Genomic DNA, 15,095 nt, shown 5'->3' on the forward strand with positions numbered 1-15,095 from the left:
TCCTGAAGTATTTAGCACCTGTTAAGATGATTTTTAAAACTGTGGAAGCTTGTACAAGTAGTATCTTGATGGTGAGCAGGAGATGTAGCTTTGAAAAACCAATCACTAAACAATAACTATTTAGCATCTGCTTTCTGTAAAGGAAAGATATCAGTATCAGTGGGATCTCAATACTAATTCCAGAAATAGATGTGCCACATTTCTTCTGAAATGTGTTTTCTATGGTAAAATTTCTTGTCTCTGCTGTATGAAGGTTTTATTTACCATTGCTTCTTAGTATGAAAATATTACATGTTGGTCAAATTAGCAAATGTGAAGCTTAAATTTTGTGGGGTGGGGGGTGTCTTTGTTTCTTTTGACAGGAGATTGCCCGCAGCTCTATTGAAATGACAGGGCCTTTGGAGGACCAGATGAATCAGCTGAAGCAATATGAGCACAATATCATTAATTATAAACACAACATTGACAAACTGGAAGGAGATCATCAGCTTATACAAGAAGCCCTGGTGTTTGACAACAAGCACACCAACTATACTATGGAGGTAGCCATTTACTCCCTTCTGTACTTCTTAGTCTATTCTGCCTTCTTCTGCCATATACTATCTTCCCTGATCTGAAGAGACTGCAACAGAGGATGGAATTTGGCAAACTTTCTGATAATCTCATGAGACTCGTTTTATTTTCACTTATTTTTACCTTTAGTGAAAAAGTACCCATTTAAAAACAAGTTTCATATTTGTCTGAAGGCAATTTTTATTTTTAATAATCCTTGGTCATAATATAGAGTTAGTGGTATGGAAAAGGTATCACATAAATATTTAAAGCTGATTTTTTGCTTACTGTACCTTTTATACCCTTAGAAGAATATATTTGATTCTTTAATAAATGAGTATTTTCTCTCTCATAGCACATCCGTGTTGGATGGGAGCTCCTACTTACCACCATTGCTCGAACTATCAATGAGGTTGAGACTCAGATCCTCACAAGAGATGCCAAGGGTATCACCCAGGAACAAATGAATGACTTCAGAGCATCATTCAATCATTTTGACAGGGTACAGTACTCCTGCTTTTTCTCACCTAGCAATATTTATTGTTCCCAAAAGCAAGTTTCTTTTCATTCCAAATGTAAAAATTTTAAAAAACTGCAAATGCAGTAGCAACGGGCGCTTTTTAAAACAGAAAAAAAGATTAGTTAACAATGAATCTACAGCCTTATGAAATCATAGCATTGTACAGATATGTTAAAGATTAATTTTTACTCTTTAAATGTAACGCAAAGTTATAGTTCTGCTAATATGGTTAAGTATTTGCTCAAATAACAGGCAGGACTGGATAAATCTGTGTTTTGGAAAATAACACGGCCCTTTATTTTAAGGCAGTGCAGCGTGATCTATATACTTGCCAGCGGCTTCCATCTCATTAAATTTAGCTGTAATCTGGATTATATTTTTTTGTTTTCTTTGAAACATAACTTGTCCCCCTAGAAATAGATTTGTAGGGAATATAGTTGGGGCACCTTAGCTGTCAAGGAAAATATTTTTCTGGCTGTGTGTGGGAAATAAGAGGCTGTTTTTTTCAGTTATCTAATCACGGATGAATAAAAACTAGAAATGAAGCCACTGTGGTGAAGAAACTTAACTCATGCCTCCTGTGAGTTACACAGTATTTCTGGATAGAGGGTTAAAAAGATAGCTATTAATAGACACAATAGCAAAATACATGCAGACAGGGATATGACATTGCCAGTTGGAGAACGCTCTGCTGACTCTGTGCTCACATGAATCCACCTTTAAAACCAAGTTCACATTTCAGATACTGAAAAAAGATTACCATAATGCAGCAGCAGGCTATTGTCTTTTTCCCAGTACAGATTCCTGTAGTTAGCAGACTGTGCTTAACCCCCGACTTATATTCTGTTATCACATGAGTCAGCTCCTTCAAATCATTTCAGGCTATAGCAAAATGTCACTTTCTTTTCACTGACATTATGTTTGCCCAGCTCTGCTCAAAATGGTTACCCATACCTAGATTTATACTTGATCTGCATTGGATGCTGACAGTCATGGCTTGCTAAATATTCTTTAGAATATCCTTGATTGTTTAGGAGGAAAAGCAGAATTGCCAAACCTCTGCTTTCTGAAGAAACCCACAAGCATAGGAAAGGTTAGTTACATAGGAACCAGGAACAGATTTTATGGAAAATCTTAATGTGATTCTAGTGCAGCATAATTCCTTTTTGTATTTTCTAAGGAAGCAGAAGATAACATCACAGAAGCAGAGATAAATTTCCTGGGGTGGAAGGAAGTAGCATACTAAATGGCTTTCCCAATGCACTGGAGCAGATAACTGAGCAATTAGAGCTATTAAAAACAGACAGAGTACCAGGCCTGGATAAATTACACACCAGTATTTGAGAGACCCTTTTAAGGGAAACCAGGGACTTTTCACAAAGATTTGACAGCTCCCTAAAGATAAGGGAGCAAGGTGACTGAATCTGTCTTACACTAGATGGCCATTTCTAGCATCCCTGTATCTTTGTAGTCCATAGATGAGTTCTCTGCCACGCTCACAGCGAGTCTGGTTCAATGGCTGAGGAGATACTACAGGCATCTCTTGGTGCCTCAGAAGGTCTTGAAGGGAGAAGCTAAATCCTACACCAACCAGCCCTATTGTTATGCATCTTTAGACTTTGCAGATATAGTAAGAGTTTGAGATACAAAAGGATGCAATAGAGAAGGGCCTTAGGAAAGGATGTATGGCCTGGAAGAGGACACTCGTGCACAGCTGCAGGCAGGTTGGAGATAGGCTATGACAATAATGTGCAACACAGAAGTGCTTCCTAGCTCCTAGATCCTTGCCTATCCCTGGATGTCTCCTTTCTCCAGGTTATAATGAGTCATGGCTTCAGGCAGTGTCCCTTCTGCCCTTGCTTCTGTCCCAGGAAGCCTGAGTGGCTGGGTCAGAAGATGGAGTCTTCATCAGTTTCTATGGCCTCAACAACCTGGGCCTGGACTGCAAGTTTAGCTGCAGACCTTACCTTCCCCCATGACATATATAATCCAAAGGCCTTAAAAAAGAGGCCTGGAAGGATCATGTAAGGGAAGGACCATTTTGCATATGCCCCCTTTAGTATGCTCCTTCCCTTTTAGCATCAGACATGGGAAACTGGTCTAGGACGACTTTTGCACTGACACAGTGCAACAATTATGTTCTTATTAGCATAATGCAAGCTAAAGAAAGGAAGAAGGTAAGATCTAAAACCACTCAGCCATCAAGCCAGGCTTTCTGCAGGGGACAGATAGTAGAAACACTGATAAAAGAGAAGCTTATACTGATTAAATTACACTGTAATTTAATGGGCAGATGCAACTCAATCTACACAGGCTAGAAGGAGACATTGAACAAACATGTTTGAGAGAGGCAGGCTTGTTTTTCATTTTTATATCCTTCCTATGTCCTTGCACACTCAAATATTTAGTGTTGGTAAATAAAGGAAACCCAGGGTGCTCCAGAGTTACTTCAGGGTACACAAAATAATGAAGACTCTAAACTTGGAATTCAGATAGAGAAGGCAGTAATGGATTCTTTTATGGTCTTGACGATCTTAAATAGAAATGAAGATGAAACTGGATCATCTGAACTTAAGCATTAACATGAAAAATAGTGGCTTCTCCATGTCGGATAGAATTAGCAGTATATAATAATTTTGTTGCGCCTAGCAACATTTCTGAATGCCTGACATAGTTTAAAATACACACTGAAAGCATTGGACTGCTATTTGCAATGATGAATAGCCAGAAAAGTTCCCCAAAATTAATACTGTCCCTGAAGAGTAGGCTTTAAATAACTAAGCACAAACAGAATCATTTATGTATGCTATGGCTCTGACTTCTGTGGCATTTCTCCAATTTAAGACATATCTTAATGTTTGACTCAGTGAGTGTTGAGGATGTCAGCAAAATACTAAGATGCAGAGTAGCTCCCTTTCCCATTTTAAAGAATGTATTTTGGTACACGTAAACCTAACAACTTTTTGTAAAGTGCTTCTAGAAACAACTTCCTTTGCTTATAGATCTGAGGAAGGAGCCCCTATCTTCTTACCCAGGAAGAATATATAAAAAAATAAAAATCTTACAGCTCATAATTCATTATGGGGCTTAATTCTGCAGTTGTTAATCCTTTGAAAGAGAGCTAAATAATTGGGTGAGTTGTTTTAAATGGCTTCTAAATCTTGAATATTTGAAAGAAAACTTCGGCTTTTTACAAGGTTTTTTTGGGGGGGGCGACGTGCCCCAGATTTGCAAACTGCAGTGCATAAGGGGGCACCATGCATGTAAGAATTACAAGGGCAGGAAGAGTTGTGTTTCTTCCAGTGCATCCACCAGCAGAGATGTGCTAGCACAGAAAGCATTACAAGTCATCCTTGTTAAAGGCAAGTAGGAAATACCCCATCTTCCCTTGGGGCAAGGGGGCAGCCCTCTAGGCTCTTGTGTTTCCAACAGGCATGTACCCCACTGCTACCCCAGAGGTTATTCCTGAGGATGCTGCTGCTTACCCACTACTCCTTGCTGGAGGCTGTGCCTGAAGGCACAGTCTGGTTGTAGGTATAAATATAAATCTTTAGCAACACTGGTATGTTTCCTTCCTTAATGTGACTGCATAGACAAAAAAAGAGAAAGTGGGACACAATGTCTGCATCACAGAAGCGGTTTAGAAGTGTTCAAAATGGTGCATAGCTGAATTATGGTATGCAGACATATTGGGACACCAACACAGATACGTTGTCAGTTGCTGGTTTTGAAGTCTTTTTATGCAGAGATTCCTTTTTCAGATTCAGCATATTTAGTAACTTCAAAATAAGATTGCAAAGTATGTGATAAAATATCTGCAGCTGCTCTGCATGTAATATCCTAATGGCTGTTAACATATTCTACTATTGATTTTTGTGCAAACTAGATTTTCAGTAGGAGCTCTGCATGCAGAACAATGGCATCATGCCACCCTATATTTTACTAACAGGAAAACAATGGCTCCCTGTTAAAAGAACCACATGATCAGGCTTATGCAGGTCAGTTAGCATTCAGGAAACTGAAGGACATATTTAAGAATAGATTACTTTGACTCAGAAGCTCATTTGTTTTATAAGGCCACATCTAAATCAGAAAGGGAAAGGAAAAGATTTCTGGGGACTAATAATGAAACATGAAGGGGAATTTCAGTGTTTTACTTTGTATTGGTGGGAAAAGATGAACAAGGCAAAGTTATTTATATGCTTTAAAAAACCAATTTCAGTGCTTAATGTTGGTCTGCAAACAACAAAAATAAATACAAAGAGCCATTTCCCATTGAGAAAGCCCATGCATGGGCTTGATCTATGCACTGATTGCAAAATACCATTGTATCCCATATATAGGCCATATATGATGCAGATTAAAAAAATTCACTGTGGGAATGTGAGAACCTGCTATAGCACATGGCACAACTACTTGGACCTTCACTGGGGAGTCCCACTTAACCAGATGATAGTTGTAAGTTTCAGCACAACCACTGCACTCCTCTCCTCAAGAAAATGGTTTCTTAGAAGATGTGTTAACCTCTCTCACTCCCGTCTGCCCTTCGCTACCTGTTGCACGACTACTGCTGCCATGTGTGCCTGGTTAGGGAGCTCATGCACATACTGACTGCCCACCCTCCTTGTATGTCACGTAGCTGACAGTCCTCTACCAACACCCCGCAGTGGAGGTGGAGGGACAGGATTTGGCTCTTAGATCCTGTTTTTATATCATTTTGTTTGCAGTCACACAGTAATATCTTTGATGTTAGAAATAAGGTAAAATGAGCTGACTTCACTCCAGGTGGGACCTGCCATAGCCTGTCTCTAGGACAGTGTTTGAGTTTCAAGCCAGTCTAGAAAAACATTTTCAGAATGATAAAATAAACCATTTTGAATGATTTATAGCAGGAATTATCCTATAAAATGGAAGTATTAAAGGAAAAAAACTTCACTGTGATTATAGCTTTAAACTAAATGAAGCTTTGCTTTATCTCTTGTCACTGACTTCCCACTGTTATTTTTCATCTTCCCTTTATGGAGCTGGCAGAGGTTGATGCAGAGGGAGTCAATATAATAACAGCATGACATGTCAAAAATACATGGCGTTATGAACTTAATAAAGCACCACTTTATCCTATTAGTACATTAAATAAACCCAGTGCATTTGTTAAAACTCCTATCATTTTAGTTATGCATAACTATATAGAAATTTAAAAAAATAAATTATCCATCTAGCAGCCAAATGTGTAGCAGACAGAAAATCTTGGATCTTCTCCAAACTGTCAGTCTGATAAATCAATAAGGGTAATAATTTTTCATCTTAGAACATCTCTTTAATTGTGTTCACGTTAACTCAATCTGAAGTACACCTCTGATAGGAAACATTTTATATGAACAGAAAGAAAAAAGTGAACCAGTCTGTTTTTAAGAAGTTAGTGTGAATTTCTTGACTTGCAAACTGGAAAAAATATTGGTTCAAAACAATGACCCAGTTTGATGTGGTATTACTAGGAGCCATTTAACCTGGAATTCAATAGGGCTTTTTAAAGTCAGTTTTCAAAGCAAAACCTTACTGTATAGATTATTAAAGAAGACAGATAACTGAAAATAAGTTATGTCAGTTATAAATTTATTTTGGACCTAGACAAGAAATCAATTGTTTTGTATTTCTGATCTCTTTTGAGATATGCATATTCAGTTGTTAAGGAATATAATCAGATCAAGAGTGAAGTAACAGTAAATGAGGGGGGGAAAATGTTTTGCCAAGGTTTAGTGGTGTTTTTACTGCATCTCACATACACTGTAAGACAACAGAAAATGAAGGAAGCAAATGGCAGTTCAATAGAATGAAAGCTGCTTTATCAGCAAAAATGCTTAAAAAGCATCTGTAGAGGGAGCACAGTTTTAACTCTGTAGTTGAAATAAGGGTCCTCTTCCACTAAGAAAAAAACTAAAGCATGAAACTGCAAAAGTTGTACTCTTTTATGTAATTCATTGCAATATGTTGACATTATGTTTCCATGAACTTCTGTAAAAGCATGGTTATTAATACAAGAGTCGAATGTTCTTTACTAACCAACTAACCTGATCAGTGATTTTTCTTTCTTTCCATTCACCTTCCCAAATGCATGACCTGTGATGGGATGCTAGGATGAATCTGACAATCTACATTCTGATGAATTTAAAGCCTGCCTCATCAGTCTAGGACAGGTTGGAAATGACCTGCAGGTAGAGGAAACTGATATTGTTCTGTTTTCAGATAGGCCAATGTAATAACAGCCAAAGAGATTATGGGTTTAAACTCCAATGTGTTGGTCGTAATGCTTTGAAAAGATTCTGCCTCTGGGAAGACAACTGGATTAGACGGACTGTCAGCATCATATTTTTCTATGCATTTTTCAAAGATTTTTCAGGTTGTTCTTTTACTTGGTTGGAGATGTTTTATTTGGACTTTACTAGATAGCTATGGGGAGCTCCTATGCTTCTTGCACTCAGACTTTTGCTAATTTTCCTTTCCCTGGACTCAATACAAGCTCTCTACTGCTCTCTCCTGATTTAGGATGACATAATCCTCTCCAAACCACTACATTGTATCACAACACAGAGGAAACCTTTATTTACCTTCTTACTATCATGCCATTTTAATGTCTACTCAGCTTTGAGTGAGGAATGCCACAGATATGTTATTGCCTGGAAAATGAGCAGCCTCCTCTTATACAAGGTCTCCAAATGACCTCCTTCTAAGTTTTGCAAGTCTCATCCTTTAAGCCAGTAAGCACATCTCTCTGCTGTAGCCCAGGTCTGGACAGCCTGCAGTCAGAAGGGAAATCCCTGTACTTATTTCCCATATATCAGCAGACAGCTGCCATAGTGCACCTACCTTAGCCTTGGGGTAGAGTACTTGAAATAGTCAGTGATATACAATTTTCAGACTGTTTTTAACTATACTTTTAGTCACTACAGCATCCCACGCAGAACCTTTCAAAGACATTTCATATCAGGGAGGCAGCTTGAGCATCTCCTGATTTTGACTAGTTTAGTAACAAACTTCTCTCCTTGCCCTTCTCTTTGTCTTCTCTGGTTGTGTTATCTGTATTCTTGTCTCATTCACCTCCTCTTCTCCCTTATCTCTCCCCTGACCTTTCCTGATGTTACTTTTTGTGGTGAAAATGTCTGTTTCCTGTGTGTAATATGTTAGTTACTTCTTCCTCCTTTAAAACTGATGATGATTCTGATGACCTGCTTGGGCAATAATCAATGAATACTGTTCATACACTGGATCCAATATGTCAATGGTCTAAACTCATCATCTCTCTGGAAATGACCTTGGATTCTTCAAATCTTGCCTTCTATACTCCTTACATTGTTTTGTTCAATAGAGGAAGAATGGATTGATGGACCACGATGATTTCAGAGCTTGCTTAATTTCGATGGGTTATGATTTGGTATGAATTTTATGAAACAATGGCAACTGATTCTGCTTATAGCTTCTAACATTAACCACAGCAACACTAAAGCTTATTTAAATTGACAGAATACTAATAATACAATTTACACTAGAGATAGTAGTTTCTTGTTTCTTTGCTTTTTCTCTATTTTCAAATGGTTAAAAGGAAGTTAAAAGTAAAACTAGACACTTGAAAACCATATTCTATGGTCCACTGCATTGGTCTTTGAGTTAAGGAAACTTTAAAAGTTGAAATTAGCAGTTATTAATTTTTTTTTCCTTTCTCCTTTTTTATCTGCATGAGGAAGAATGAGTTTGATGCTGTTTAATTCTCATAAACTACCTTTGGGGGCTGCATTTTCTTTTATTCAGCTATTTATTGTAAAAATTCCCCCCCAAATTCACCATTTTTAGTGGAAAAAAGGGTTAGCCTTAGTTGAACTGTTGAATTATATTTGGCACGAAATTTTCAGAATTTTTTTCCCTTACTTCTTTGTTCAGTGGGTCTGCAAGTACATTGCTTCTTGGGCTATTGTTTCACCTCCCTGTGCGGTACCTAAATTACAGTGTTTTTAGGATGGGGTAGAAAATGAAGTGTTAAGTTAAAACAAGTTAAACAGGCACTGAGGGAGGGTGGGAGGGGGGAGAAGTTGCAGAAAGTTAATTGAAAGGTACATACTATGTATTTAGGACAAAGAATACATTTTTCAAAAGCACTGGGTCCTTTTTACAAAAGAGGGGTGGGCATTTAGGATCCCAGATTTCATTGACACTGACATTTATGTTCCTAAGTCAGGAAGATGCTTTAAAGACTTTGTAACCACTGGTCCCTACTGGTTCATGAGACACGGGCTGCTGGCGATTGATATTACGGTGACCATTTTTTTTGTTTTGGATTCTGTGAAAGGGTGAAGCTGAGTTTGCCCGAATCATGTCTCTGGTTGACCCCAATGGGCAAGGAACTGTCACTTTCCAGTCCTTCATTGACTTCATGACCAGAGAAACGGCAGACACAGACACGGCTGAGCAAGTGATAGCTTCCTTCAGAATCCTGGCTTCAGATAAGGTCAGTCATGGCGCTGCTGGCTGTAAGGATTCAGTAGTTCTCCTATTTAGCCTTTCTTTGGTGAAAGTTTTATACAAGCCTTTTAGTAATAGTGAAGGTTTTTTTCAGTTTGTAAGACTTCAGAGAAAGCACCTGCCTTTTCTTCTTCTTTGGAACCAAGACTTGTAGCTGACATGGGTGCAGAATTCAAGGCTTGGTCTGTATACCCTTGTCTCACAAAGAGCCAACATAAAATTGGACATCTTAGACAAGACTTAAGACAGTTTGTCTGTATCATGGATATATTGTACATCAGCTTATTTCCACACAACAGCCTTGATTAGAGGGGAACTCATTCTGCCTTTCATGCTGTTGTCTGGATGTTTCGGTGCAGAGTTTGGCCCACTGGAACATAGCCCGGGTCAGTTGCACAAGACTACACCTAGTTGTGAGCCATGTTGTGACCTGACAGCTCATTCAACAGGACGATGCAATGTGGTATACCCCCGCCCTAGGAGGAGCAGGGGGAGGAGGCCTCCTCTAGTTACTGCGTTCATGGAGGAAGCTCCTGAATTTGGCACACTTTCCTCCCCACAGCCAGATCCACTGGTGAGTGAGTGGTGTATGAAGATGAAAGGGAGGATAATGGCAACACAAGAGCTTCTGGAGGAGCCAGGGCCATAAACAGTGCTGCCAGGAAACCAATCCTGTGCTCTCCCGGAGAAAGGAGAGGTCACAGCAGTATGGGTCTATTTGCCCAAGCTCGCTCTATGGATTTTTTCATTTTGGCTGCTTGTATTGATTTTGTGATCTCAGTTACAGTGGACCACATTTTGAATTCCAGGCATGTTCTCAGTAGGAATTCATGTGGAAGATGAAAGCCAAGGTCTCAGGAAAAAATGGTTTTCATTATGTTGCTATTTTAAATAATGTCAAGTCTGTTAACAGAGGGTGTCCTTCATATCATAAATGCCAACCATTAAAAGCAGTAATGCATCTTTCATTACAAATATATTAGGACCTTGAAACTAACAGGATCTAACTGAAAATGTGTCTGTCCTGTCACTGCAGAAGGGGCAGTAGTGCACTTCAGAGATACTGACTAGCTATCCGTGGATGAGCTGTATCAGTAGCAGCGTACCCATGGCTGCGCAGTGCTCGGTATCTAACATACACAGTCACATATCCTGAGACTGGATTTCGACCTAACCAGTTGGTTGGTAGGATTATCCCCTTCAACTCATCATTAGGGATGGAATTTACCAAGGAAAATATGTGGTCTCGGAATAATAGGCAAGATGTCTGAGTTTATTAGACACAGCTACAGAAAATAAATATATTTCGTGTCTTTGAAGAATACATACTGAATTTGTCAATCCTTTTTCCCCTCACAGCCTTATATCCTGGCAGATGAGTTACGTCGAGAGCTGCCTCCTGAGCAGGCTCAGTACTGCATTAAGAGAATGCCTCCGTACACTGGCCCAGGTTCTGTTCCTGGGGCTCTGGATTACACCTCTTTTTCGTCAGCACTGTATGGAGAGAGTGACCTCTGATTCTGTAATTGGCCGTATTCATTGTAGACACTAAAAATACCCACCTAATTGCCCAGGTTGCTTCTCAAAAGCTTTGACAAGCTGATTTAAAAATGAATTTTACAAATACAATAGGTACCGTCAGTGTAAAGTGCTAGTAACGAAAGTAACTAGTGTATATTAAAGTGTGCGGCATGCTAGATGTTCTGCATTGTTGGTTTTAGGTTGTCTGTCCAATGCAATACTAGAAAATATAAAAAAAAAAAATCACAAGATATTAACTTTGGAAATATCCATTCAGAAAATAGAATGTAAAACCTAAGAACATTGAAACTCACAAAATATTTCCCCATTTACAAAATGTTTCAATGCCATATGTGCTTCTTTTACAATGTTCATAAAACTATGTTATAAGTCATGCTTTTTTATTTCATAGAACAATATTATTTTCCTCTAATGCTTTCTGATTTTGTATGCTTCTACTGGTGGAATTTAATAAAAGATTAAAATGCAGTTTTTCAGGGAAGAAATATATCAACCAAGTAAACTACTTAATTACAAAAATAATCCAGAATGATATGTTTTTGTCTCTTAAAGATGGTTTTATCTTATCACAAAGAGTTGTAATATAGGGGGGGAAAGCTGAAAAGCTGATTAAATTGCAGGTTTAGAGTTCTGTAAGCAGTACTTCTCTTTTAGGCCTTTAACTTTTACAGCTGAGGGAGTACAACTTTTATAATCAGAAATAATAAGGAAGCTAATTTCATGTGAGCTGTTTTGTTTTGAAACCCTCATTCTTGTCTGTGTTGGACAGTCTGTGTTTCTCAGTATAAGAAAGCCAGTCCCTTGTTGTATTAGTGGGCAACATTCACCTCTATCCTGCATATTGCAAAATCCCATCTGAGCATATGTAGTGTGGTTGTCTTGCAGCTTTAACTGTTCAGTGCTCAGATTTCAGCTTGTCTTGACTTCTACTGGATCGCAGGCAGTTCTGTCTGTATTATGCTTCTGTGTGCTAGTTGTTTACTGTTTTTTTTTTTTTTCCATCTTGAGAAATGATAGAGAAGTAAACGCAGTAACTTTTTTACTTGAATCCTACCGACACTGAGGAAATGCAATGTAATCAAACAAAACCACTTACAAATGGTGACGTGAGCTGTGCAGCCCAGTGCTATTAAAGCAATGATGTGCCTATTCAATAAAGTCTGCTTTTCAAAACCTTATAAGACTCTGTCATTGGCAATCATCTAGTGGTTCCCTCTAAGAACTGGAAACTTTTCTGAACATTAAAGGAGGTTTCAGTCTGCTAAAAGCAGAAGTTCAATAAAGTATGTCATGCATTTCTATACACTGTGTTTGCATGAACAACAGTCACTACATGCTGGAGGTACAGGTGTGGCTTCATGAAGTGAGATTGAGCTCAGAATGAGCAGGACAGAGTTTCCATTTAAGTCACCTGAGCACAGATGCCCATAGCTTGTTAGACTCCTAGTTTAGACTGCTTTCAGTGGGTCTTAGGCACTAGTGCTTTTGAAGACGACCATAACTTTTCTGTATCTCTCTTTTTCTTCATGTGCAAAAAAGCTGATGTTAAGCATGCAATGATGCTTCACTGGCCTTTGCTTTGAAATCTATTAATCAGAAGCATTAAAAATCTGTGTGATTTCGGTCCTAAAGTAGGCATCCTGCAGGTAAGGTGCATGTGGTGGGAGCAATTTCAAAATGATCCCAGAGGAGACAGGCAGTGACCAAATACCTCTTCCTCCTCCAACTTGTGTACAAAGGCCAGCAGAGGACTTAGAGAAACTAGGGTTAGAATCACATCTCCTACAGTTTATGTGCAGCCTTGTGCACAGCCAGAAGCTGCCACTGCTGACACTGACAGGATGCAATGCCATCTCTTTCTGTGATGACAGTGCCTGTACAAACTAAGTCGGGAAGCTCTGCCTTAAAGCAATGGCATTTCCAGCTCAATGACTGCTGGACAGGCTCAATCCTATTAAAAAATAAATCTGTGTATCTCTCATTGTCACAGTTTAATACAACTGGAAGAATAAAGCATTGAGCTTCCAAACATGGCACAAAAGCAAAATCTCAGTGCTACAGACAGGATTATGCTAAAAATTGGCACAGAGACAGTTTATATCTGACACCTCTATTGGGTGTCATTCATGTTCTCCACCTGCTAGTTTTTATATTGTGATACTCTTCCTATTTTTAATAGTATGGGAGAGACTTCTGAACTCCTCCTTTAGCCAAATGTTCTGTTGATCAAAGCATGTGAGAGATAACATTATCAGCAGCAAGACAAAAAGACTTTTGCAAAGCAATTTTTTCATTCCCGTATCAGGTTTCTAATTTCTAAAGTAGAGTGAACAGAACCAGTGGCAGAGAGCTGCAGGGATTAATTACCCATCTATTCCTGCCTAAAAATGTTATATCATGTTTATTACTTTAATATGTATTTCATGTAAAAAAAAAGATGTATGATAAAGTCATTTCTCCCAGCAGCAATTATTTTTAGGGTAACTAGACTGAGTAAGTAAGCTGTGTTATTTTACCCTGAAGAGGGTAAAATTCAAGGTTCTTTAAAATATTCTGTGGTCAAGTTCCAGGGCTATGGGTTTAACAGATTTCCTTTTCCACTAAAGCTTCATTTTTAGTAGGTGGCATATGTATTTTTCTGTAGAATCACTCTGTTTACACTGGGAATAAATGCAGTGGCATTTTCTGTCTATGCAGTTCTGGCAGGAAACTAGCTTTACTATAAAAAAAGCAGAGTAACTGAGCCCAAGGTAATGAAGGTACCAAAAGCAGGGGCCAATTCAAGGTTCAAGAGGTAAAGGTATAGCATTATTTTGATGATCATGTGAATGAAGGTTTTAGAATAAATTAAAATTCAAAAAAGTCAGTAAGGTTTTAAGTTGCTTTAATGACTGTAATATAGATGTCTTCTATGAGTTTACATGGATCCAACAGTTCTTTGAAAAAGTTCCTGCCAAGATAATCTTGATTTTGTAGTAATCATTTTCAGTCAGTGATCTTCAGAAAGGTGCTGATGCAGATAGAAAATAGTGTTGTCACCTCTGTGCTACCTTCATACCTCCTTCGTTTATATATATTTTCCAGCACTTCTTTTCTTACCTACTGGCCACAAAAGGCTTGGATCAGAGCTGCTCCTAGTGGCTTATATTTTCATTAGAACATCCTGTTCAGTTTGCCTGCTTCTTGGAGGAGACCATGCTCTTTTATTCAGGTTGTTCCTGGTGTCTGTAGAGGTTATCCCAGACACAAGTGGTCTCAATGAAGGAGAAAAATAGTTCCTGTTAGCAGCTGGATCTGGATGGTAAGCCATTCCTTTTTTTTTGACTTAAATGGCTTGTGGTTGAGAGTAATTCTGTAAGGAAGTAATTGTTTGATCATCGCTAGTATATGAACAGGACCTTAGAAGCATGCTTCCAGTATTGGTAATGGTGTCAATATTTTTTGGTGGAGTTCTACAAACAGTTGCAGGAATATTTAGATGAGAAAATAATATTTAGGTAAGAGGTGACACTTCTTTGAGGAACATTCATCACTTTTGCCAAATCCAAGTTCTTAGTCCTCGTCTTCTTCAGTGGGACTGTGTCTCTTGTGTCATATTGAGTTCCAGACTTTTAAGAGAGGAACAAGATTGAGGTCATTCTTCAAAAGAAATAAGGAACAAAGTCAGTGGAAGTCTGATATACACAAGGAAAGCAGGGAATAATCTGTATGAAAATTACTCATAAAGAAGGACCAGCTCAGTCAAACAAGAAAGCATGTGAATCATTTCCATATCTTAAGCACAAAGTAAAAATTATTAGAGCTTGCTCTCTGCTTGTGTCACACTAGAAAATGACATTAAAGCAGCTGTAAGTTTAGCACAGTGAAAGTTTAGCACAATATGCCTGTGCTTTGGATTCCTGACTACTTATTTCTTACCAGGGAAAACTGCTCAGCAGTCTTTGACTCACTGTATTATGTCAGGATTTAT

The 15,095-nt window shown here is 38.5% G+C and overlaps 1 protein-coding gene across 3 annotated transcripts in view; it reads left to right on the forward strand.

Annotated features, from left to right (window-relative positions):
* The window catches only part of ACTN2 (actinin alpha 2), a 71,112-nt gene extending 58,806 nt beyond the window's left edge, over positions 1-12,306 (forward strand). For 2 of the 3 annotated variants that reach the window (XM_074863203.1, XM_074863202.1), the window contains exons 17-21: positions 363-542; positions 908-1,054; positions 8,436-8,501; positions 9,411-9,569; positions 10,943-12,306. In XM_074863203.1, the coding sequence (XP_074719304.1) occupies positions 363-542; positions 908-1,054; positions 8,436-8,501; positions 9,411-9,569; positions 10,943-11,101 (711 nt within the window). In that variant the 3' untranslated portion in view covers positions 11,102-12,306. Of the gene's footprint in view, positions 1-362; positions 543-907; positions 1,055-7,206; positions 7,285-8,435; positions 8,502-9,410; positions 9,570-10,942 lie in introns of all 3 variants that reach the window. The other variant, XM_074863204.1, reaches the window with a different exon arrangement.
* The last annotated feature ends 2,789 nt before the right edge of the window (positions 12,307-15,095 follow it).

This window comes from Strix uralensis, chromosome 3, assembly GCF_047716275.1.
Source record: "Strix uralensis isolate ZFMK-TIS-50842 chromosome 3, bStrUra1, whole genome shotgun sequence".
Classification (NCBI taxonomy): domain Eukaryota; kingdom Metazoa; phylum Chordata; class Aves; order Strigiformes; family Strigidae; genus Strix; species Strix uralensis.